The sequence below is a fragment of the Hippopotamus amphibius genome, chromosome 5 (genome assembly GCF_030028045.1).
Source record: "Hippopotamus amphibius kiboko isolate mHipAmp2 chromosome 5, mHipAmp2.hap2, whole genome shotgun sequence".
Classification (NCBI taxonomy): domain Eukaryota; kingdom Metazoa; phylum Chordata; class Mammalia; order Artiodactyla; family Hippopotamidae; genus Hippopotamus; species Hippopotamus amphibius.
This window is the reverse complement of record NC_080190.1, coordinates 18,138,318-18,163,767: the sequence shown is the minus strand read 5'-3', so window position 1 is coordinate 18,163,767 and position 25,450 is coordinate 18,138,318. Positions and strand designations below refer to the sequence as shown.

The following is a 25,450-nucleotide window of genomic DNA, read 5'->3' as shown; positions in this document are numbered from 1 at the left end:
AAAACTTTTGAAGCCAACAAGCAACCATGGGCACTGCTTCAAAGGGCCCGGAATCAATGTTTGTCAATAGCAGTTTTGCATCCTTTAATTTATCTTTCATGAATATAAAGCGTGATGTTATTAGGAGCCCATCCAAGCCTTAATTCTGCTTGAGATTTGATGAATCAGAACTCTATTAACATTCTGTTCGAATCAGCAATGTCAGAGGCCTGTGGCAGGAGTTTCACCCGATTAGGGCTTTCATCCTGTGGCTGAGATGCCAGTTAACCATCAGGCCTTCTGCACTGAGCACTCGGCAGCCGCCCCCCCCACCCCCCACCCCAGGAGCCAGGGGTACCTTATCTCTGTTGCTTTCTTTGGAGACTTTCTCTCCAGAAAAGAAACCAGCCCCATGACTCAGCCCAGCCCCGAAGTTACCATTTGTTTAATCAAGATAGTTGGTTTGCAAAACATTAAACATTAAACAGTATTTGATACCTAGTTAATAATTTGCATCCTCTTCATTTGTTCCTGAATCCTTGGAGACTGACATCCCCCCCCACCCCCAAAGGCATAGACAACACAAGAAATTGTATTAAGAGCAAAACAAGAGTTCTTAAACTACAAAGATGTTTGCCAGAATGTCTGCTCTCCATGTTCTGCTGTTAATGGTTCTGGCGGGAAAGACAGCCTTCGGGGTAAGTGTTCTTTTCAAATATCTATAGTTGAGAGAGTCTGAGGTTATTAGGAGGACCAAACCAGCTGGGCCAGGAGCGATGAGAAACTTTAGTTGTGAAAGACTAGTGTTGCCAGGTAGAATATGTCCCGATTTCAAGCATTAATGCAGGCCTGTCATGTTGGTTGCTATTAAGCGGCTAGTTCCGTGAAGCCGTGCAATTGACTTGAGCCCTCTTGGAGCAGAGTCTCTAGGAAGACCTTCCAACTAAGGAGATTGGAGCAAGAAAATCTGCTAAGGCTGTGCGTTGTCATCCGGCATGGATCTCAGAGATCCCTTTGGGAAGCCACTGAAAGCTACAAACTCTCTCTCTCTGCACGTGCCAATACACATGCCCAGTTCTCCAGCTATTTCGGGCAACACTAGGGTAAGAATCCCCATGCTTTGGCCTTAGAGGAGAATCCTGCTGGCAACAGGTTTGCTTAGATGGATTAGATTTGGAGAGAAGTTTTGTGGGCAGTACTTCTTCTCCCATCACCCTGTGACGGTGGCGGTAGTGAACGGCGCAGAGAGGTGAGCAGGAGCCCAAGGGAGGTCGTGGTGAGCAGGGAAGGAAAGTGACATCAGGGGTCCTCGCATAGGGGACTCATGACATTTGGGAGCAGATGAGTTGTGGAGGTGTCAGCTCCTGCTGTGTGCTGTTGTGGTCCAAGAGTGTAAGCTGGGTCTCTGTGGGCATGTGAGAGGGGGCCTGCACCAGACATTGCGCCTCTTGGAGTTCCACACTGGATGGGTTTGAGGTGTGAGTGAGGGCTTGGGAGCCAGGATTTGAATCTCAGCTTTGCTGCATTCTAGCTGTGGAACATTGAGCAAGTAACATCATCTCTAAGAGCCTCAGCTTCCTCTGCTGCAAACCGAGTGATAATCTCCCCCAGATTTGGGGAAGGTCACAACTGACTGAACAGAGCAATGCATATGGCTTTCAATACATGTTAGCTCTTTTCCCTTGAAATTTCCAAAGTGAGCATGAGTTCTCTATAAACATCAGAGAATGCGCCTCTTTGTTGGAGTGGGGGTGGGGTGAGTAGAGAACAAGAAATTACAGTTGTAACCTTTTTATCATAGTAAATACCTTTGCATCTTATTTCGCATTTCACTCCATAGAGCTTTTCCTGCAGGAAACAGATTAAATTCCAGGTTTTCTGATTAGCACGCTTTAAAAACAACAGCTTCTCCTCCCCTTTTGGTAAATTGTACTCAGACACCTTCCTTAGTCCCATGTTAAGCTGCCAATGACTCACTTTTGGACAAGTTTTCTTTTCCAGTGATGACGTGCGTGTGTGTGTGTGTGTGTGTGTGTGTGTGTGTGGTGTGGCTACAATGACCAGCTGTTATCAAACCCCCTACATGACTGATTGTTGTTGGATGTCTGGGGCCAAGACCCAGCAGAAATACCTCAGGTCTAGAGAAAAGTGATAGAAATTATCAGAGGTTCAAAAGGGGCCCAGAGAAAGTACCAGTCAGAAAGAATTAGATCCTAAAGTTTGCAGGCAAGGAAGAGAGTGGATACAGCCTGTTTGAAGTTCACCAAAAGATAATGATCCTCCCAAATTCCTTTTTTGCAAGCCCCAGTGAAGTTTTAGGGTTAGCGATGAAATTATAAGTCAATAATGGATAAAAGAGAAAATATGAGAGATAGCCTTTAGGCAATGAGCTTAGTCAATTCCAAAGAGAGGATTCAGTGCTTTGGAATGTTTTCTTGCCCCAGATGTGTGCCAGACAGGTGGTCGGGAGGGCGGCTTGTGTTCCATAGGCCAGTACACAGACATCCAGGGGAAAGTGCCAACTCACTCAGATGTTGAGAGAGTTTGGGGCATCATCGGGAAGGAAGAGGCCACATAGCCAGATGGACGGGGTAGCCTCTCCTGCCACAGGTAGCTAAAAATAATAACCAACTGCTACCATTGAGTGAGAAATCCTGTGTGCCCGGCTCTGTGCTTTTCATGGCTTGGTCTTAGGGTCCTAAGTAGGCACTGTTATTGCTCCCAGCTTACAGATCAGGAGCTGGGTAACATGTCCTCAAGTCACACAGCTGGCAGAGCTGAGTTCTAGACGATGGCTGCTGTCCTTCTGTCTGGATAAGGTCTCTTGCCCAGGGCCCTGGCTGAGGATAAGATTTCTTTGGTCCATGTAGCTTCAGGGCATGGTCCTTCCTGTGGGGATGGGAGGCTCTTAGACCAGGGCCCTGTTTGCGTAACAGGCTCCAGGTGCCTCTGAAACTTTAAAGAAGAGCAGTCACAGGGTCTCTGATTGCTGCCCATTGGAAAGATGCCTAGAGACCCTCCCATGAGTTCAGATCATGCAGCAAACATTATGATGACTTCTCTGTGGGTTCGTCTTTAACTTAGGTTTTTATTCAGATGTGCACGATCCAAAAACGGTGCGGTCAAATATTATTGCCGTGGATTCCAGGGACTCCCTCCTAGTGCCTCCCTGGTCTGGTCTAGGTTTATTTTTCCTTACCTATCAGTTTTGAATACCTGTCCCCAGCACAGTCTTGTAGTGTTACTCCCATTTTCTGAAGGAGAAACAAGCCCAAAGATGTTGAACTGACTTCCCAGCCGGGATTGAGACCCAGCTCTGTCCAACTCCTCGCCCATCACAGGAGGCCCACGTAACTGTACGTGCACCATTCCCAGGGCTCGGACATCTCTCCTTGCTGTGGCTCGTAGGGTGATTTGGGGTGCCGCTGGGCTCAGCCATAACGCAATTTGACCTCTTCCAGGTTCAGAAGCCGGAGGACAAGTCTTGTCAGGCCTGCCCTTCTTATCTCAGCGCATCCTCAACAGTGGGCCTTATAATTAAAATGAATGTTTGCTCCCATTTCTGAGCTTTTTAAACCCTAGAGTTTAAACTCAAGAACTCTAGAACTTCAGAATCCTGCTAGGTAGAGAGTCACAAAAATGTCTGCATAGACCAGAGTTTGCAAATTTGTGGTTTGGGGTACATTCTGCTCACAGTCTCTGAGTTTTATTTTGCGGGTAGAAGTTCAGCCTGAAGAGTATTTTCATTTCCTTTCAATTGCTTGGTGACATCTGAGAATCAGAACATTTCACGTAACAATGCAGCCCCCCACCTTTTCTTGAAAATCAGACATTCTAGTAACACGAGGCTCCCATTCCTGCACAGCACCAGGGGAAGGAGGAACTACGGCTGCTTCTGGTATTAGAAACCGAAGCCTCCCAGATCCCACAGGCCCCAACACTCTCTATTTTTGACACCCTCTCTGCTTAATGGATATACATTGTATGCCTCATTCTACCTTGGAGAGAGAGAGACGAACAGAGAGAGAGTGCTTGTCTGGTTATTGTTTAGAATCACCAAGGATGCTGACGTTTTAGAGCCAGTTTTGGATGGTCAAGTAACAGGGCTCAGTGTCTGATTAATTCAAGCATCCAAATCCACACCAGCCCCCAGGACCGAACAAGGCTTTTGACGAGAAGACAAGAACCGCCCTTTTCAAAGCATCGCTGCTCCAGAATGTCAGAGTCCCTTTCAGGCCTAGGAGACATCCCTTCCTCTTGCTGTAACCCATTCAGAGGCTTATGGAAAAGAGAGGGACTGAGTTGCACTGCATGTTCTTATAGATTAAAAAAAAAAAAAAACACTGATCCTAAGTACAAGTCCAACTCATTAGCTTTGGCAGTGTACACTGGTATTTAGGGAAATCAGGTTGCAGGAAATCGCATGTGTGTGTAGGCACAGATATATTTATATTTTCAATTCATTAGAGTTTCCTAAATGCAAAAGCAATTCTGCTGTCACAGAGAAACAGCATGGCAGAATATTCGGCAGCCGGGATTTTAAATAAAACATGCTTTTTCTTCATAATTAATATAACAAGGTTTCCTGGCTTAGGACTTGGCAAAGATCCCAGGAAAAATGGGGGGGGGGGGTTCGTGTGACGTGCTTGTGACCCGACGAACAAATTTCAGGAAGAGTTGGTGCTGAGCGAGCTCTCCTCAATCACTTCGTAATTTGAAAAAAGAAAATTCAAACTCATTGACCACAGTGACTAATAATGATAATTAATAGCAGCAAGTATTCATTAAGTTTATTGTCTTTACCATACATCAGCTATTGTGTGCTTTACTTTCATGATCTCACGTAAAGCTTCCCAACAGCCCTATGAGGTAAGGACCACTGTCATCCTCGTTTTACAGATAAGAAACGCAGCTTTACAGAAATTAAATAATCTGCATAAATGGCCGCCCTGTGAGGTTTCAGAGCTGGAATTCAAACCCAGGTCTGCCTGATGCCAGTTCCATGCTATCACCGTGGTATTAGAGCTTGCTGTGCCAGGCACTACCCTGCAATGACTGAGACTTTCAATGCGGAATGGCACGTGTCCAGAAGGGCAGTGGCCTCAGACTCCAGCTTCGGGCCGGAGGAAAAGCCACTCCCATCTGGAGGCTCCTGCAACAATCCCTGAGGCTTTGCTTTCCAACACCAGAAGGATCAAGTCTTGCTAGGTGGCTAACCCATTAGCTCAGTGCTTTCAAAACTTCAGTCATGAATGAATCCATCTTCCGAAATGTTGCCAAAGCCCAGACTAGTTTCTTAATACTTTTGTTGAACAGACTCACTTTTTGTCTGCCTAAATAGATATACTGTTAAAGGAAATCATCACTACTATAAGTGGGAAAATCAAAGAAAATGAAATAATGCCATTGAACTCTAACTGGCTGCAGCTGTCATACTAAAACTCAGAGCGGAAGCCTGTTTTCTCCTTATTAGGCGGGAAGATTGGCAAGAGGTAGAGGGTAGGGACATATCAGCACCACCCCAAGACTGTCTTTGTGATGGGATTTAAAGAGTTAACAGTAAAACTGAGAAGCGAATGACTCTTTCACACTGTGGGTTTTTTTGTTTTTGTTTTGCTTTTTATTTATTTATTTATTTTAAGCTGTTTATTGGAATATAATTGCTTTACACTCTTGTACCAGCTTTTGAGGTACACCAAAATGAATCAGCTGTATTTATACATATATCCCCATATCCCCTCCCTCCCGTGACTCCCTCCCACCCTCCCTGTCCTGGCCCTCCAAGGCATCACCCATCATCGAGCTGATCTCCCTTTGTTATACAGCAACTTCCCACTAGCTATCTATTTTACAGTTGGTAGTGTAAATATGTCTATGCTACTCTCTCACTTTGTCCCAGATTCCCCTTCATCATGCTGTGTTTTGATGTGATGTCTCTCCTTGGCCAGGCACCACCCAAATCAGCTTGGGTACCAGCAGTGGTTCACATCCCACACCAGGGAAAGCACAGAAGTAAAGACAGCTTCAGGGGAGGTGTTGGTTCCCATCAGTGGGAAGTTACTTTCCTAAGAACCCCTGGGCTTTTCCCAAGAACCAACTGGCCAAGGAGGTGAACGTGGGTGCTTGTGCCCTTGTGGTGGGCCTCAAACTCAACCCCAACCCACTCTTTTGTTTTGTTTGTTCGTCTGCATTTTCAAAGGGCTCAGAAGTGCAGTATCACATCCAGAAACCAGTGTTTGTTTTCATCCAATCTCCTTATCTTGGATGGTCTCACTCCCTATCCTTCAGCCCCTCCCCCTAAGCTCCTGGGATGACCCATTTGTACCAATATTTCTCACCCAGTGCTTACCTGAAGAGTAACCCATTGCAAATGCTGTAATTTCCCTGAGCAGATAAATCCTAAATCGAACATCGGGTTGGGTAAGAGAATTCTTTCTTTTATCATTGGGAAAACTGAGGCACAAAGAGATTTAACAATTTGCACAGGAGCAAAGATAGACTCACCCATCTCCTTGGCCAGGAGCTTCAGACCTAAGAGAGGTAAAATCAAAGTGTGGCCGAGGGCAGAGTCAGCTGGGGGCTGGTTGAAAATGTATGTTCTGGGCCCACTCCAGGCCCATGGCAACACAACCTCTACAAGTGGGGCCCACGGATCTGAATTTTTATCAAAAGCTCTCCAGAAAAAAATAGAAATTCCCAGGGTCTACAAATGGGACTCTCCTCTCCTCCCTGCCCCATCCCTGCTTGCCTCACGAAGCTGCAGTCCAGTCCCCAGTTAACTGGGCAGAGGTCTGTATAGGTGGCTCTGAGCCAGGCACAGGTGACTGGTCTCAGAGTGAGGAGATCCCGCCTTGAGTTCCTTCCCTGGCCCAATATACCTGTGTCCTTACAGGAGCCATGTCACCCTGTTGGGGCTGAGCTTCCTCCTCTGCACATCAAGGGTCCAGACCAGCTCCTCTTCATAGTGCCTCCTGGCTCATTGCTGTGGTCCTGTCAACAGCTTCATCCAGGCTCTCCAGAAGGAAACCAGCCACAGGGACCACTGGCTGATGCCTTCTCCTTTGGTGTCTGAATTTCTCCGTTAGAGCCATCCCTCTTTACCCTGAGCTTCAGATGAAAGCAAAGCCACAGTGAAGATGCCAGTCCTGGGACAGGTTGCACAGCTGTGTGCTAAAGCAAGAACGAGATTCCTTATGACTACAAAGGACTGAGTGGCACCACTTCACACCTGTTAGGATGCCTAGAACCTTTTAAAAATGGAAAGTAACAAGTATTGGTGAGGATGTGGAAAAATCAGAACCCTCATTTATTGCTGGTGAGAAAGGAAATTGGTGCAGCCACTGTGGAAAAGAGTATGGTGGTTTCTTAAAAAGTTAAGCATAGAATTACCATATGACCTAGCCACTCCACTTCTAGTATCAATCCAAAAGAATGGAAACCAGAGAAGCAAACAGTTGTCTGTAAACCAATGTTCACGGCAGTCTTATTCATATAGCCAAAAGATATAAACAACCTGTGTCCATTAACCGATGAATGGATAAACCAATTGTGATATACAATGGAATACTATTCAGCCATAAAAAGAAACAAATTCTTGAGATATGCTACAACATGGACAAACCTTGAAAACATGCATCGTGAACTAAAGCCAGTCACGGAAGGACACATACTGTGTGACTCCACTTATATGAGGTACCTAGAATAGGCGAATGCATAGAGGCAGAGTGGAATAGAGGTTACTAGGGGCTTGGAGGAAGAAGGAAGAGTTTATGTTGGGGACGATGAAAACGTTTTGGGTATAGATAGTGGTGATGGTTACATAACATTGTGAATGCAATTAATGTCACTGAGTGGTATACTTAAAATGGTTAAAATGAAAAATATTATGCCGTAAATATTTTACAATTTAAAAAATGACTGAGGCTTTGCACAATTGTTCATCTCGTGATGTAGCTTTTTTTGCAGGAGAGGCCAGAGCTGGAGGATGGTGTGAGGCAGCAGTTGGGTTGGCCACTGGGGCACAGGAAACCCCTGTCCTCTGTCACCTCCCCCTCTCACCCTACCCTTGGGGACTGGCCCTGCTAGGCTGTGTACTCCTGTCCCTGGCTCGCCTTCCAGCCCTGCAGCTACAGCCTCACTTGGCCGTGGTGCAGAGTTCTCTCCTCCCCAGCTGCCTTTAGGAGCAATGCAAATCCTTCCCTGGAGTGCAGTGACATCAGGTCTACCACAAGGTCATGGTAGAACAGCAAGGAGAAAGAGGTGGCTGGAATTTGAATCCCAATCTCTTACCTACCAGGCGAAGGATTTTTCTGCTATTGGTTCATTCTAAGTCGAGCTTCTGACCCCAAAGGTCAGGTCTAGCCCCACCTCTCCCCTCTACTGCTTCCCAGTCCTCTGAGAACAGTTCCTATCCGTTAATTCCTGGAACTCATCATCGCAGAATTTTAGCCTCTGCCTTTTTGTTTTATTTTCTAGAATGTTTAGAATTGTGAAAGGTAGAGGAAGAACCCGTGTTGAAACAACTAGATTAAAGGTAGGACAGATGAGATTAGACCTCAATGCCCTCCACCCCTGAGGAGATTACGCTGTAAAAGCTGAAATCAGTATGACTCGGACACAGGATCCTTCTTTCTGCCCCTCCCTGCCTTTCCCACCAACCATCTTTAGCCTAGAAGACACCAGGTCATGAGACATGCTCCCTGGTGACTGGGGTCGGGGGGGTGGTATATTAACATTGCTAATAATTTGCTTCTAACTGGAGAAGGCCAAAGTCCTGAGCCACAGATCCATTGTGAAAGCCCAATTGTAGATGGACCAGCAGTTGTATCTAGAGGGGTGTCTCTGAGTCTACTGCAAAGCAGCTACCTTTTCATGTGCAAGAAGCAGCTATTCCCAGCCCTCTAAGAGAAACTGGGGTAGTTGTGACCCCTCAGCCCTGGTGAGACTGGGAATAAATGTGGTGGAAGAAGCAGGCAGTGGCTTGTGTGTTTTTGATCTGGGTGGAGATGTTTGCTGAGATGTGTTTGTCACAGTGGACTGGCTGACGTTCCAGATGACTTTTGTCCCTTCCCCAGATGGCCCTGGAGCCCAGTGGCCCTCCCTGTGTCTGCCAGGCCTGGGCTAGTCTGGAGAGGACTTTCACAAAGCTTTCCAAGAACAGGAGCCTGATCTCTTCACCAGGCTCAATGCCCTGCCTCTCTTAGGGTTAGGTAGCTCTCCCGCTTCCTTCTCCATCCTTGCATCACCATTTGTGCAGGCCGTGCGTCCCTCATCCTTCACAGCAAGGCTCTGGCGTAAGACTGGTTCCGTTCTAGTCTGGCTCCAGGGTTTACTGGCTCAGTTACTTTGGCCAACTTAATCTCTGCAAACCTGTTTTCTTACCTCTAAAATGGACATAAGTATAGTACTTCAATTATCAAGGATTCTGTGCAATCAATGAGACAAAATGCACATAAAACATTTAGCACAGTCCTTGGCAACTGTCAGGTCTTCATAGATGTGAGCTGAGATCATAGCTCTCACCACCACCACCCCCTCCTCCTTCTTCCCTTACATCAATGACCTTCCTCTTTGGATTTGCAAGTCCCAGGAGTAGGAGTTCTTATCATTTCCCTGTTTCTGTGGAAAAACCAAATGGAATAATGGGATGAAAGGAGGCAAATATTGTGTCTGTCCATGCCCCCAGCCCTCACCATCACCCAGGTTAGTTTCAGGATCCAGGTATATGGCACAAAGAACTGGCTGTTGTCTTAGCCGTTCTCGTTTGGTCCCCCAACATCCAGCCTGGTGTTTGGGCTGCTGATGTGCACATTTCACCACAGTCTCTTTCTGTGGGTGGATCTAGTGATTCACAAAATGAGTGGGCCTCCTTGGGACCCCTGGGACCCCCCTGACATGCAGCCCAGGCTGCACAGCTGGGTGGCAGCTGCTTCAGACTCCCTGAAAGCCCGTAGGATCTGAAGGGCCCCCAGCCCCTGAAAGTCCTGCTTTCTTTTTGTTTGGTTTCCCTCTGGGCTCCAGCTGCGGCTCCAACTCCTGGGAAGGGCACGTCTGCCACCTGCTGGCAGTGGGCCTCACAGCACCTGGCTGTCCCTCAGGCTCCAGTTTTCAGCTAAGATTTGGGGCTCTGGCCCTAGCTCATGTCCTGGAGGGCTGGATGAAGACAGGTAGAGAGAGTCAGGCCCTGCCCTCCAGACAAGCTCTACGGAGAGAAGATGAGGCAGGCAAAGGACCGGGACCAAGGCCGCATCGACTAGCTGTGATGAGGATGAGATTGAAGGAGGGGTAACATTTGTTCTCAGGGTCCCCTCACGCCCATTCTCTGGCATCTGCCTGGCACTCAAGCCCAGCGGTGTCAATGTCAGATGCTCCCCCTCAAGCACCCCAGGCCCAGAAACACCCTGAGACCTGAACCTGCCCTTCCTCTGCCAATCCTACCCGCCACTACCAACCCCCCACCAAACAAAACCCCCACGTCTTGTCTCATTTCCTGCAGAAACAGGGCAGGGGAATTGTGACGCATTTAAACAGGCACAGTCCAGACAACGAATGGGCTCTCTCCCTTTCTTTGCAGGCTTTTCTCTTCTCCAGCTTTTTATTTTGTAATTTGTCAAACCTCCAGAAAAGTGGAAAGAATAATACACTGAATATCGTTCACCCAGATAGATGCAACACTGAACATTTACCACAATTGCTTTCTGCCGTGATCACCTATGTGTATGCATTGGTTTTGCTTGGTTGGTTGGTTGGTTGGTTGGTTGCATCATTTGCTGCATCATTTGCACCTAAACTGCAGAAACCCCCCTCCCTACTTCAGCATCTTCTAAGAATAAGGATGTTTTCCTACAAAACCATATTACCAGTATCACTCTCAAGGAATTCAACATTGACACAATAATACTCTCTAATGTAAGTCTTTATTCAAATTTCCCAATTGTCCCAATAATACCATTTAGGGGTCTTTCTTTCTCTTTCTTTTTCTTTCTTTCTTTCTTTCTTTCTTTCTTTCTTTCTTTCTTTCTTTCTTTCTTTCTTTTTCTTTCTTTTTCTTTCTTTCTTGCTTTCCTTCTTTTCTTTCTTTCTCTTTCTTTCTCCTTTTATTCCTTTTTTCCTTCCTTCCTTTCTTTCTTTCTTTCTTTCCTTCTTTTCTTTCTCTTTCTTTCTCCTTTTATTCCTTTTTTCCTTTCTTTCTTTCTTTCTTTCTTTCTTTCTTTCTTTCTTTCTTTCTTTCTTTCTTTCTTTCTTTCTTTCTTTCTTTCTTTCTTTCTCTTATTTAGGATCCAATAAATGACCCCACAGTGCATTTCGTTGTCAGGTCTCTCTAGTCTCATTTAATAAAGAACAGTCTTCCCATCTTTTTTGTCTTTTATGACACCAATAATCTCGCAGAGTCGAGACTAATTGTTTTGTAGAAAGCCCACGATTCGGGCCCGTCGTGTTCCTCATGAGCAGATTTAGGATAAGCACTTATGTCCAGAGTACTACAAGTTGATATTGTGCCCTATGTATGTACATCATGTCAGAATGCATTCTTTCTTTTTACCATATTACCCAAAAATGGCTGAGGAGGCTACAGAGAAATGGAAAATTAAAACTTCTGCTGAGGGTAGAGGAAGAAAATATACCAAACTGCCTAGACTGGGTACCAGGAAGATGCATCACACTGATGGCAGCTTCCTGGTCACCAAGACCCACCCAAAGGGAAACAAGACAGACCTCTTGTTTTCTAAGTCAGAGGTCAGCAAACTTTGTCTGTAAAGTGCCAGATAGGAAATATTTGGGACTATACTGTCTGTGTCAAAAATTCCCTGCAATTGCAGCACAAGAGAAGACAGACAATATGCAAGCAGGTGGGCGTGGCCATGTTCCAGTAAAACTTTATTGGCAAAAACACAACTGCTGGATTCGGCCCAAGGGCCTTTGTTTGCTGACCTCTAATTTAAGTGAAAGAAAATATTCCATCTATTACATAAGTAAAATTTTCCTTTTCTGGTAAGTACTGCATTGTAAACAAACAAACAAACAACAACAAAAAACCCCAAAACCACTACCACCACCAACAAAAAACACTATTCCTATCATTATATATTTTTTCAGCAAAACTTTTTGAGGCATGCCATGTGCCAAGTACCGTGCTCAATATTGGATAAATATGTCAGTGATGAAACAGACAAAAGCCTCCTCTTCCTTGTCGAGGGCAGAGTTTGATGTGAGAAACAGCTAACATGCACATAAACATAAAAGTACAAGCTGTGATGAGGACCATGGAGGAAATGAATGGGTGCAGAGACAAAGCAATGGGGGCATGTTATACTGACGGGGAGGCAGGGAAGATGACATTTAAGCTGAAACTTAGTGATGGTCATGGGGGGGTGAGAGGGGGGAGAGCTTTCTAGGCAGAGGGAAAAGCAAGTGCAAACACCCTGAGGTGGAAAGAGCTCGGCTAGTGCCATTTTGAACCCAGGTGTGGCTGGAGATTAGTAAAGAGCAGCAGGAGAGAGGGATATGGGGGGAGGTTTATAGGTCATGGTCGGTGTTTGTATTTTATTTCAAGAATAATAAGAAGTAATTGGAGAGATTATGCATCTGTCCATCTCCAACCTTAAGGAGCTGTCACTGGAGGCAATTACCTAGACTTGGGCATGAATCCGAATCCTATCACAGCAGTGTGATAGCTGAGCTTCAACTTTCTTGTCTGTAAACGGCTAATAAAAGCCTCTTCATAGGGTTGTTGTAAGAGTTAAATGCAGCCATGTATAGTCAGGCAGAGGAGATGCAGAGTCCACGCTGATCACTGTAACTGACTAGATGGTCAGTACCCCGGGGGGCCATGCATGGTTCCAGCATGGGAACAGGTAAGTGCAAGCACTGCCCATCTATCCTGGGGAGAAAGAGTGATGTTTTGGATGCTCAGCCAGCCCATGAAGAGTGGGGAACGTCATCAAATAGGCCCCGCCCCCTCGCTCTCCAATCTACGCCTCCTTCCCCACCCCCCCCTCCCCAGCCATCGGAAAGTATCTAGGGCTCCTGTGCCCTGGCTATGACCCCGAAAAGGCTCCTTTCCGCTTGCAGGGGCTCAGGAAAGCGCCCAGCCAGCTCCGAGGACTCAACCTTGCTCCGCTCTGTGTTGTTTTGTTTTTCAGTTCTCCTGGCTGTCTTTACTCACAGACGCGGACCCAGGTGAGTGTGCGGACCACCCCGGGGCTGCCCACCCCACAGGCTGGTTCTGGGATGGAGAAAAGGGGGCCTATACATGTGAGCGTGGGCATGACCTCAGGGTTCCGATGGTTCAGAAGTGGACGGACCCCTTCGAGGATTTTCCCGGAGAAATACACTCCCGGGTGGTTCTGTGTCCACACAATGCTTCACACAATTTCGAGTTGCCTGTGGATGCCCCTGATGTCCAGTCTCATGACCCCAAGGGAAAAAATCACTGAAGTAGTTAAACCTCTTCATTTTATGGAGAAGGAAACTGGGGCCCAGAGAGGGGAAGCAACCTGCCCCAGGCCACACAGCCTATTAGTGGCTGAGATGAGACAGATAGGCTAAGGTAAAGTGAGGGTGTCTTGAGCAATGGCTCCAGGCAGGCCAGCCCTGCGCCACCCTGTTGTCTCCACCCCTTCAGCGGGGAGCCAGCACCTCTGTGCTGAGAGGGTGGGGCCATGCAGGCAGCCCCAAACTGGCCCACCCCTGCCGAGGCCTCCTACCAGCTGCCCCACTGGGTTGCTCCTCCGCCTGGTTCATTTCCTCAATGTTCTGTCACATAGGCTCTTCTATCACAGACACAGATGCCACCTCTCACCTACTTCCTGTCCTGTTTCCTCTGCCTGGTGCCCTCAGGCCTGGGCTGAGCAGAGCTGCCCCTTCCTGCCACACCATCCATCTCTTGGTCCCTGTCTCCGGGTCCGAGTCTCCCCTTTGCTGCTCTGAGATCCAAGGGAGAAAGCTCCACTCACTATTTCACTGGGGCAGAGGACGCATCCCCCTGGTAGCGACCTGTGTTGGTCACCCGCAGAGGATAAGAGCCAGGCACACAGCACACGGAGGTTACAGTCACGCCTAAACTTTGGATCAAGGGTCTCTTTGGAGCAAAGATGGTGATAACTGGGTCAAGTTCAGCTTGACAGTCAATATTCTCTGGCAGCAAAGCCCTGGATGGTAAGACAGACTTGTGCCAGCTCAAGGTAAGCGATGCTTGGACCTTGTCTCACCCTGTGTGCTCAGGGAATGTTTGTGGACTTGGATAGAAAGATACATGAGCATGGTGTGGGGGTTTTGAAAGGATCTGTGTCTTTCCCCAAAACAAAGGAGGACGTTAAATTCAACAACATACAATTCAATTCCTTGGAAGACTCACATTTCAGGGGGCTACCCCCGCTGGCCAGGCCAGCATCTGCACATGGCATCCAGGGAGGGTTCAAAGCCAAGGGATGGGAAGAGCTGCCCCCTCCGCAGCCTTCAGCACGAACTGCTCAGGCACCACTGAAGGGGCTGCTTTGGTCTGGGTGCCCGAGAGACAGCGCTGCAGAGCTGCAAGTTCGCACAGAGGAAGAAACAGGACATTGAGGACTCAAGGAACCTCAATCTCTTCAAGTATTTGAAAAGCAGCCCCATCCCTAGTCCATGAGGTGGACTTTGTGGGAACGAAGAGGAGTATTTACCTCAAGACACCTTACTGCCACCTGCCAGAAAGTTGCAAAAGACATCTACAACGACTATGTGTTTATGACACCCTGGATTGGGCAGTGAACAACACGAACAACTCTATGCAGTGGCCCTACTGAACAAACATCACAGAAAGGGGAGTGGATGCATTCTATGTGTCCATAAGGCTTTCAGCTTTAATTAAACAGATTGGAAACTATAGGGTCAGATTTGATCTGCAAACAGGAAGAACTTCCTAACTGACAGAGTTGTCAAAAAATCTGAATGGGCTTTTGGGCTCTTGGAAGGTAGTGAGCTCTCCATCTCTGGTGGTATTCAAACACAGGCTGAAAAACCACTTAGTAGGGAGTGGAAAGTGTGGGATTTAACATACTGAGATTCTGGGCTTTATAAGAACTCTGCCAATGGCTTCTGATAGTTTGGTAAGTAGATGAAGGGACCCTGGAACAGGCCACCTGCAGGCTCCCAAGTCCATCTCAAGGTATTCTGTCAGCCTCTGGCTGTGGAACAGGGTGAGATGTAATGGCTGAGTGTTCTAAAAACACCACTGTTTGTGTCTGATTTAATTTCACCTGAGGGTTGTACTTTGATGGAATTTGTCAGATTCCCTGCTGGCTTTAGACAACGGTGTAGCCAGGGAAACTCTGTGCTCACGTCCACAGGCAAGCTGCTACTGTAGTTGGTCTTGCTGGAGACAGCGCATGGTGAGGGCCTGGCTGGAGCAGAAGGGGCCCGGGCCACAGTCCCCAACGGGTGGCAGAGGAGGTGACCATCAAACAACACAGACTCTGCCCATCTCCCCAAAGCAGGTGACGTGACAGCTCACAGGCCTGCGGAAATGCCTCTTCAAAGCTGGCTAGACTCTGCCCAGCAACACAGGCTGAGCCCATCCATCAGCTGTCCTGCCGCCTGCCAGCGAGGGTCTCTGCTGGGCTTGCCCTGTCAGCCGGATTGGAAGCGTCAAATGCAGGCCGACAGGGCTGGGGTTTGGGGGAGGCCTTGGAGGACCTGTCTGTGCCGTGGTGATGGATGGTGCCAACAGGGACGGCATTCCAGGGATTTTTATTCTGTTCTACACATCTGGCAAGCTCTTTAACCCGAGCAGCTGCAAAGCCCCATCCCAGGACCTCTTGAGTTTTTCCAAGAGACCCCGTGTATGGACCACGATAATCCTGGTCAAGGGCCCTGGAGCCTGGGCCGAAAGAGATGTCCCAGTGCGTGTTACTTCCTGGAAGCTAAAACCCACGGAGTTTCAGGAAACAAACCCACAAGAGGCTCCCAAGCTCATAAAATAGCAAACCAGACTTGGACTTAGGTAGACCTGGGTTCTGATACCATCTCCTTCTGCCTTAGTTTTCCCTTTTCTACAAAATAGGAATAATAATACCTATGCCATAGGGGATTTTTTTAAGGTTGAATAAGATTACATGCAACCACATTTATTTCGTATAGTCACCAATACCTAGAAAATACGCAGTACGTAATAACCTGCTATTTGGATTATTTGAGTTAACTCAGGATACTCTTACCATTCTTCCTGATAAATTCTAAAAACAGACTCCGATAATTAGACAAATCCACAGGGTTTCTTTTTAGACCTGATATGAAATGCTTCTGACAGCTGCACCATTCTTCCCCCAAAGCTTTCTCCTTTTCTGTAGCCTAGAGAAAGTCTCAGATAATCTGTATTTGAACCTGGGGTGCTTTTTTACAATTTACCAATGGAACCAAATTTCATGTCAGGCTGCATGCGATCCTCTCTCCCCAGGACAGCCCTTGGACAAATTTCTGCACTCCTACTGAGCTCATCGGGTATTTCCTTCAGCAAATATCCATGACCCAAATCTCACAGAGTCTGTTTCCCGAATTCCCTGCTGATTCTGCACCCGGCAGACCCCATCTTTGCTGGCAGACCCCACTGTGTGCTGGCCAGTCAGAAGGCAGGGAGGCTTGGCCACAGAGGGAAAGCTTGAGCTGTCAAATACACGTATTTGTTGCACGTAGGACTCTGTGCTGGGCACAGTGGGGTGGAAAGAGGAATAGACACGGCCCTTACTCCTAAGAAGCCAACTATCTAGTTGCAGGAAACAGATGAGATAGACCAAGTTAAATGCAAAACACAAGAGAGACGTGCTCTTTGAGATCCACCCATAACACCTAAAACTCTGCAACCACCTGGGCCATAGAGGGGTTCTACTATCTAAACTTTGTATCCCACTGGCAACTCGATATTAATCAAGCCGTGCATTATTCCTGGTGATACAGTTGACCCTTGAACAATTTGAGGGTGAGGGGTGCTGACCCCCCATACAGTCACAAATCCACTTGGACATCCCCCAAGCTTAACTGCTGATAGCCTACTGTTGACTAGAAGCCTTACCGATAACATAGTCGATTAACACAATTTTGTATGTTATATGTATTAGAGAGTGTATTCTTACAAATAAGCTAGAGAAAAGAAAATCTTATTAAGAAAACCATAAGGAAGAGAAAATACACTTACAGTACATATATGTACGTATTTACTGAAAAAAATCCACATATAAGCAGACCCATGCATGCAGTTCAAACTGTGCTGTTTAAGGGTCAACTGTTCATTACCCCAAACTTAGTGTCTTAAATTCTTAACCATGTATTAGGGCTTAATTCTTTGGGTTGGCAATTCAGACTGGGTTCACCTGGTCAATTCTGGCCTAGACAGGGTCAGCTGAGTTGGCTGGGCCTCCTCATGTGTCTGTATTCAGCTGGGAGATTAGCTGGGCTTTCTTACGTGTTTGAGGCCTTGGCTGGGTCCTACTGCTGCCTCACATGTCCCATTATCCTCCTTAGAATAGCCACAACTTGTTCACATGGCAGTCACAGGGGTCCACGGGAGAGAGAAAGAGAAGCTTGGACCTGGCACACAATGCTTCCACTAGAAGCAATAGGCAGAGCAAGTCCCAAGGCCAGCCCAGACCCAAGGGGTGGAGAAATTGACTCCATCTTTTGGTGGGAGGAGCTGCAAAGGCACATTGCAAAAGGTGTGGCCACAGGGAGGGGTGAAGAATCAGGGCCCTTTTATTTCATCAGACCGGCTCACACCGCACCAGAGTGTCAATGTAGAACTTGAGGCTACCAGCTAGACTCGGCCACATCCAGCCTCCCTCCCTCTTCACTACCCTTTTATCTCTTTCCTTGGCTGCCTTTCTTCCCTGACCCATCCCAGACTCAAGGCTCCATTGACTCGAGGCCGCATCTCACTCTTTTTTTCATGATTCTCCACTGTTCCCAATACTTTCCTGCACCTGGCATAATATTTGGTCCATTGTAGGTGCACAATATGTATTTCTTACACAGGCAATGGAATGAAGTAAAAACAGAATAGAAAAGACAAAATAAGCTTTAAGTCTGGAGGTAGAGAAACCCTCCCAGGTGAATCTTCTAAAAGCATTTTCAAAGATGCTGCAACCCACCCCAAGGGTCAAGGATGTTGGTGCCCTCCCTCGCACAGTCTTCTCACCGGATGGCTTCTGGTGATCTGGGGCCACTGAGCCTCTGCTGCTTCTATCCAACCTCAGCCAAGGGCCCTGAGCCCTGGAGAACAGCAGGGACTCACGGCCTCACTTAGCAGGGGTATAATTCAAAATCTATGTGTTTTATTCCTTCCTAAGCTGCACTGAGAGGTGATCAGACCTTGTAAATAGGGCTGGATTCAAGTCAAAACCCTCCAACAGACATCTCATTTCATCCATCCCCCATCACCTGGAAAAATCATAGCATTCCATCTGTATGTAAAAAAACCTTCCCTTGTTTCCAAATACCTGCAAAAGAAATGATTCTTAATGGTCTAACCAAGATTAGCCAATCTGACCCTCACCTTGTGGCAGTGATGGGAGAAATTACAGGAGCTATTCGAAGGCGTTTATCTATAAACACCTGTTGGAAAAACAAAAATCACTTCTTCAAAGAAAAAAGAAAGAAAGAAATGGGGCGATCATCTCATTACCAAACCCCTTGTCTCTCCCAAATGTCAGTTTGAAAATCTTTCATGTCAAACTCAGAAAAACATTTTTTCCCCTCACTTTCTCACTCCCTTTCTCTGCTTTATCACGCTAGATGGAAAGAAACTTTATTTGCTCCAGGAAGACAATGGCCTTATCTTCAGCCTCGATCCTCATGCCCGGAAAGGTGGCCTCCTCTGGGAGCATTTTCATAGTTGGGGGAAGCAGCTCAGGAGAAATAATGAGGAAGCAGAGGGAGTCTTGACTTGACACTGCGATAAATGAGGTGAAACTTTGGCAAGGAACCAGAGTTGGCGTATTCAAAAAGGAAATAAAAAGATAGTTCCATTTTAATGGGAAATATAAAACAGCCATTGTGCAAAAGTCGATTTTTCAAAAGCCAGAGAGATAAAGACTATACGGGAATGACTGAGAGATGAGTAAGATAATGCGATTGATAATCAGGCTTAGGTAAAGTGCCATCCTCCAAGCCATCAGCTGGCTCCGTGGGAGTGCCTTTTCAAGTCGGCCCTCTGCACTTCCTATTACCTCATTATCATATGCATCTCTGGACAGCTTCCTTACAGCTTCAACTTACCGACTTGCCACACGCCTGCTAGCAGCCAGAGAGAGCAAAGTCAACCCAACTTTCTTCAAATCCCAAACTCCTCTCCATCCGCCACAGAGCTACCAGCATCTTCCAAGGCCCCAGACAACAGAGAGTTTGAGTCCAGCCTTACACACACCTGCTCTTCCCAATGGACCGGTCTAGTGTGAGGTTTACGACCACGGGCAATGCCATACGCTGCCCTTTCTTTCAATGGGCAAGAACCCTGAACCGTCTCAAGGTTGTCCTTGAGCGATTCCTAATTAGCAGGCCGGATATACAAAGGGAGTGATTGGACCCCTTTCCCGAGGGTAAGTGTGAATGATGTGAGGCAGCGTGAGAGGCCTGCTGAAGTAGCTGAGAGAGTACAATTTAGGGCTATAAGGAGATCAACTGCCTTAGTTCATGTGCTGCCGTTTAATAGTATGTGACCTTGGACAAGTTACTTAACCTATGTTGGCCTCAGGTTTCTAAGCTTAAAGTAGAGATGATAATACACCTCCAAGAGTTTTATGAGAATGAAATGGGGTGGTTCATGTGAAACGCTTAGTCCAGAGCCTGGTACATAGTAAATGCTCAGTAAATATTAACGGTTATGATGACTCTATAGAAACAACTTTGGAGTAATTTGATGCTGCAGCCGGAAGGAAAATGACACGTTTCTTTGACTTTATTAAGCTAAGGTGACTGTTAAAGTCCCACTGAGAAATTTCATTCACAGAACGACCCAACAAAGCACTCAAGTGCACTGGATCTGACCCTGGGCAGATCTCATATAGGACCTCGGAGACGTCCTAAGCCCCAGTCATCTTCCTGCTATTTACAGGTGAGGAAACTGAGGCATGGAGAATATGGTTGGCTTGTCCAAGGTCACGGTTAGTGAAAAGCCAGAACTTGATGTCTTATTCCCATTTCCAATCACATGCTCTTGAGCTTGCCAAATGCCAGTGCTGGCTCACTAGGTGATAACAACCCCCTCAAATGAAACCTCATGGTACCCAACCCCTTCTATCCATCCCATCAGTGTCAGGAGCTGGAAAGACACATGAACCCTCCTTCAGGAGCTAGATATCATCGGAAAAGGAGGTTTTCAGTGAAATAAAATGGTGACTTCTTTAGGTCTAACAATTAGGGTTTCTTCTGTCCTGTTCCATGTCTGTAGATTGGACTCCTGACCAGAACGAGTACAGCCAAGAGTATTATGAGGAAGAGAATGTCAGCAGTACAGCTGCCTATCCCGAGAACCCTGACTGGTACTACGCAGAGGACGGTAGGTACCAAAGCTGTTTGGGGGGCCCTCCTGGGAGGAGGGCAGCACACCTGGCAGAGAGTTTGTGAGTGACCACATGCAAGGGCTCTCTCTCCTCCTCCTCTCTGACCAGCATCATAAAACAGGCATTAAAACATTATTTAGACTGGCTTTTTTTTTTTCAGTTAAAATCATATATGATGAAAACTGTGGAGGTTCTTAGAGACCATCCCTCCCCCCCTCAAATGACACGTGAAGCAAGTGAGGAGTTGACTTCGCCAAGGTCATGCAGCACGTTAGTGCTTTTTCATTCAGGTCTCCCGACACTGTGGGTTAGAGTCACATTCAACATCATTCCTGAGCTTTCGTGACAGGCGGATCTTGATGCAGACGAGTCTCAGTCAGCATTAGGCATCAGAATGTCGCATTCACAGATTTGGCACGGGGATGTCCCTTTCACCTGTGCTGGGTTTTTATTTCTCTTTTCACTCTTTGGAAGCTTTGCACAGTTGTTAGGTTGTGTGCATGTGTGTGTGTGTGTTTGTGTGTGTACTCGTACATGTGTCCTTCAGCCACATTTGTTTTTGTTTTTGTGGCTTCTTAACCCAAGCAATGGGACAGAAAGGAAAATGAGAAGCTGGGCCTAAGCAAAGCCATGTGACTAAACCAGGAGAAGGATGGAAAGCACTTAGCAGCTGGAATAAAAGCTGTGCAACTGCGAAGTGGCCTGGAAGGCAGGGCCAAGATACGGGGCATCAGGGGAACATCAGAAGGGACCATCAAAACAAGAGCCAGGCCCAGGGATCCTAGTTCCTGAACCAAAGAACAATGTGTGTGAACAGAAGGATAAAGAATTCCCCAAGGGCACATCCATTCAGACAACCATGAAAAGCCAAAGGCACAGATGAAATATGACAAAATCTAACTGAACAAGTAGTTGAAGAAAGATGAAGGCCACTGGGTCATTTCCTCCTCGCCGTCAATTCTTCTGTCCCCCTCTTGCCTTTGGTCTTCTTTCCTGATGTTCAGAAAGCTTGTGTTTCATTAGGGGTGGGTTTTCGTTCCCCACTCCTGACCTCCACCCCTGGGCACTGGGAGTAGGGGAGGTCTTCAGGCTTGTGAAATGCCTTCAGCATCAGAGACAGACCCCGTGGCACTCCCAGCGAGACTGGGAGGAGAGAGACACTGGTGACGGGAAAGGGGAGTTACTCAACGAGAAAGGCCCCATCCAAAGCTGGGCCGAGGGAGACAGTCACGACTCCTTCTCGCCTCTCCTCTCACTAACCTGAATCCCTCCCTCTGGTCTAGTGATGGCAGTTTTCCTGGCTCTTTAAGGGCAATGCGTGTTTCCCTCTCCCCAATCACTGGCTATGCAGTTTGTCTCTCATTTGGGGCAGGAGATGGAAATTCAATGAGTGGATGGGGGCTTCTTGCCTGCTGTGCATTGCAACATTGACCTCTGCCCACGTGTTCTTAGATCCATGCCTATCCAACCCCTGTGCGCATGGTGGGGACTGCCTCATCAGCGGGGCCACCTTCACCTGCAGCTGTCCAGCCCCTTTCTCTGGAAACAAGTGTCAGAATGGTGAGTGCACCTTCACCAGATTCACTCTTCCCTCTGTGTTGAACAAGAGGCAGTTTCCTCTCCAATTCTAGGGGGTAAAGACAGGTTCAGTAATCCCGTGGATAGCCTGACAACCACACATATATTATGCATAATGGGTTCCTCAACATGGTCACAGGAGCGTCTCACTGACTCCTCACCCCCACATGTTAGATAGGACTAGTATGTCCATTCACAGATGAGAACATTGAGGGTAAGAGGAGATAAGAGCTGGATTCTGAACAAGATGTATTCTAAACTCAGGATGCATCATTGTTGTTGTTTAGAGGGTTTAGACCAACTTTAACAGAGAGATGTTGTTCTCAAATAGGAGAGCAGGAAGGCTCTCAGGACACATAAGGCCTAACCTTATTAGATAAAGGGAGCCCAGAGCATACAGGGGACTTGCTCATGGTCACACAGCTAGTTAGGGGAAGGGCAGAAATTAGAGACTTGGTGCCTGACTCCCAGCCCCATGCTCTCTCTTTCTGCTGTTCTCACTCATGGAGACTCTGATAAAAGATGTGTCTGCCTTTAGTGACCACTTGTGGGCATAACATGAAGCTATCTGATAAGGTGTTGGGAATAGAATTCTTATGGGCTAATTGTACCCCTAGAGCGAACCTGGATTCTGTCCCATCTAGCAGTCATCTAAGTTGGGTGGGGGAGGCAGTGAGGGTATTATGGTTGACTTCTTTTCTCTGTGCCCTCTTCAGTTATTCCTACCAATTTCAATCCTACGAAGTCTTTCAATAAGTGTTTCAGGGTGGTTTGGGATATCAGGCACAAACATAGTACCTAGGTTTATCCCTCAGGTTCTTGGAAGAATGACAAAACTGTAAATGGAATATAAAACCAGCTATAAAATGGAGAAACTCAAATTGCAGCTCAGCTCTACTTTTTTTAAAGGTGTAAAAATTGCCAAGGTGTTTATAAAGATAGAATAATAAAGACTGTGAGCATTAGGAACTCATAGGGAACTGGGAAGCAATCATCCATGAACGAAGGATAAGAGAAAAGCCTTGACTGGGGCGGGGGTGGTAGCATGGTGTTTCAGAACCATGGACAGGGGCAATGCTCTGTCAGTGACCATCACCATCTCCCCCGCCCCCCTCCCAAACATTGTACTGTACAGGTACCTTTCAAAGTAAAATGTGCCCCAAATAATGTCCTGTACTTTGGCCCTACTTCTCTATTGATCTCCTACAGTGCAAAACAAGTGCAAGAACAACCCCTGTGGCCGGGGAAACTGTCTCATTACTCAGAGTCCCCCTTACTACCGCTGTGCTTGTAAACACCCTTACGGGGGTCCAGACTGCTCCACAGGTAAGTGGTGGAGGCTTCTTCTATGTTAAGCTCTCTCTACCCTGGCTTGTGCCTGGGATGTCGGTGTCCTACCATGGGGAGGTCCAGATACATCCCACGTTTTGGTAGCATCCAAGATGGCCCTTTTAACTAGGACTTTTTAAGATTTGTTATCTCTGGAGAGTACAGTGGGAATTGACTGGTCTGTGTCCCTGCCAAAAAAAATCATCTTGAAACTCACTTCATCTAGGAAGTAAGCCCCAGTCTATTTCTAGAGTGGTCCAAGTATATTTCTTCACTGCTATGAGTCAGGCATTGTCCCAGGAGATTTACACTCTCTCTCACGTTCTCCCAAAAACACTACAAGAAAGAGTTTTACAGATGAAGAAACCGAAGTTCAGAGAGGTTAGCTAATTTGCTCATGGTCACACAGCTGTCAAGGGGCAAAGCTAAGTTTCAACCTAGCTCAGACTAGCCCCCAAATTCCTGCTTAGTCTCTGGGTCTTGCTATTCCTTACGGAGCAACCCATATACTTATACACTCTTTTCTGCTGGCCTCCGTCTTATTGCTTCATCCATGTTTGCTTATGTTCTTAAGGTTTGTGTGTATGTTTCCTAGTGTGTCCGTGGGTCTCTTTCCCCTTTGATGACCCATCTTTTGTGAAAGGATGGACACCAGAAAAGTGCCATCAGTATCTCCTCATCAGCTCAGATGTAGCTGCAACTCCTTCTAAAGAGGCTTCCCAGACCCACTTCCTGTGTTCACAGTGGCTCCTGCGTGCAGGCCAAATCCCTGCCAAAATGGAGGAACCTGCTCCCGGCACAGGCGGAGATCCAAGTTCACCTGTACCTGTCCCAACCAGTTCAAGGGGAAATTCTGTGAGATAGGTATGGGTCTCTACCATTACTTCATCAGAAACTCAGGGACACATGTGAGGCCTCTGAAATCCTTTATCTGTTGGGGTTTTGTTGCCAGAAGATGGTTCAAGTCTATTCCCAAGCTCTGCTAGTGTCTCAGCCTTCCAATCTAGGGTGTAAGATATATCTGGCTCCATGAAGAGGGGGTAGTAAACTGGGATGCAGTGTAGGCAAGTCAGACACACCTGGGCACCCTTGGGCCTCAACCCACCTACCACCGGTTCTTGTTTGAGCCAAAATTAAAGAACTCAGCTGCCACCCCCACCGCCACGATATTCCATGTTTTTAAGCTGAGCTGAATGTGGAACATTCTCAAACCACTTTCTTTCTGGGAACGTGTGGTGAAATCTCAGGGTGATCAATATACAGGCCCAATCCTCTCACCACCTGATACACTTGCCAAGTCCTTTCCAGGCGTGGCACGCCAGTTGGTCTCAGTTCTCACGTTCCCGCTTGCTCTCTCCGAGGGTCTGATGACTGCTATGTTGGCGACGGCTACTCTTACCGAGGGAAAGTGAGTAAGACAGTCAACCAGCACTCGTGCCTTTACTGGAACTCCCACCTCCTCTTGCAGGAGAATTACAACATGTTTATGGAAGATGCTGAGGCCCACGGGATTGGGGAACACAACTTCTGCAGGTAAAACTTACCTTCCTCCCTCTGCTCCGTCTTGGCCACTTGTCATCATGAAGATTTGTTTGTCCCTTCCCCCTGCTCCTAGTTTTCCTGGGCCAGCTTAGAAATTTTGGAACAGAACACTGAAACTCATCACCTTTCTTTCTGGGAAGATTTTCTGACTCTGAATAGGTTAGGTTATGCTGCTGTAACAAACAACCCCCAAATCCCAGTGGCTTGAACACACCAGTGTTTATTTCTCACTAATGCTACATGTGTCATGCAAGTTGGGGGTGGTGGTGGGGGGATCCTTAGCTCCACAAAGTTACTCAAATACCCAAGAAGGGCAAGGAGACACTGGAACATGGAGCATGAGATTTTTACTACCTCAACCTAGAAGCGACGCATCATTTTAGCACACATATTTCACTGGCCAGAGACAGTCATATAGTCCCACATAACTTCAAGGGAGAAGTGGAACTTCAGAGGAGAAAACGGGACATTTGGCGAGCATTACAGTCTCTGCCACA

General features: G+C 47.1%; 1 protein-coding gene across 1 annotated transcript in view; it reads left to right on the top strand.

The window, feature by feature from the left end:
• The first annotated feature begins 525 nt into the window (after positions 1 to 525).
• The window catches only part of HABP2 (hyaluronan binding protein 2), a 34,395-nt gene continuing 9,470 nt past the window's right edge, over positions 526 to 25,450 (top strand). The window contains exons 1-7 of the mRNA XM_057734949.1: positions 526 to 677; positions 13,122 to 13,158; positions 20,393 to 20,500; positions 21,957 to 22,064; positions 23,292 to 23,408; positions 24,156 to 24,275; positions 24,773 to 24,944. Coding sequence (XP_057590932.1) covers positions 609 to 677; positions 13,122 to 13,158; positions 20,393 to 20,500; positions 21,957 to 22,064; positions 23,292 to 23,408; positions 24,156 to 24,275; positions 24,773 to 24,944 — 731 coding nt within the window. The 5' untranslated portion in view covers positions 526 to 608. The remainder of the gene's footprint in view (positions 678 to 13,121; positions 13,159 to 20,392; positions 20,501 to 21,956; positions 22,065 to 23,291; positions 23,409 to 24,155; positions 24,276 to 24,772; positions 24,945 to 25,450) is intronic.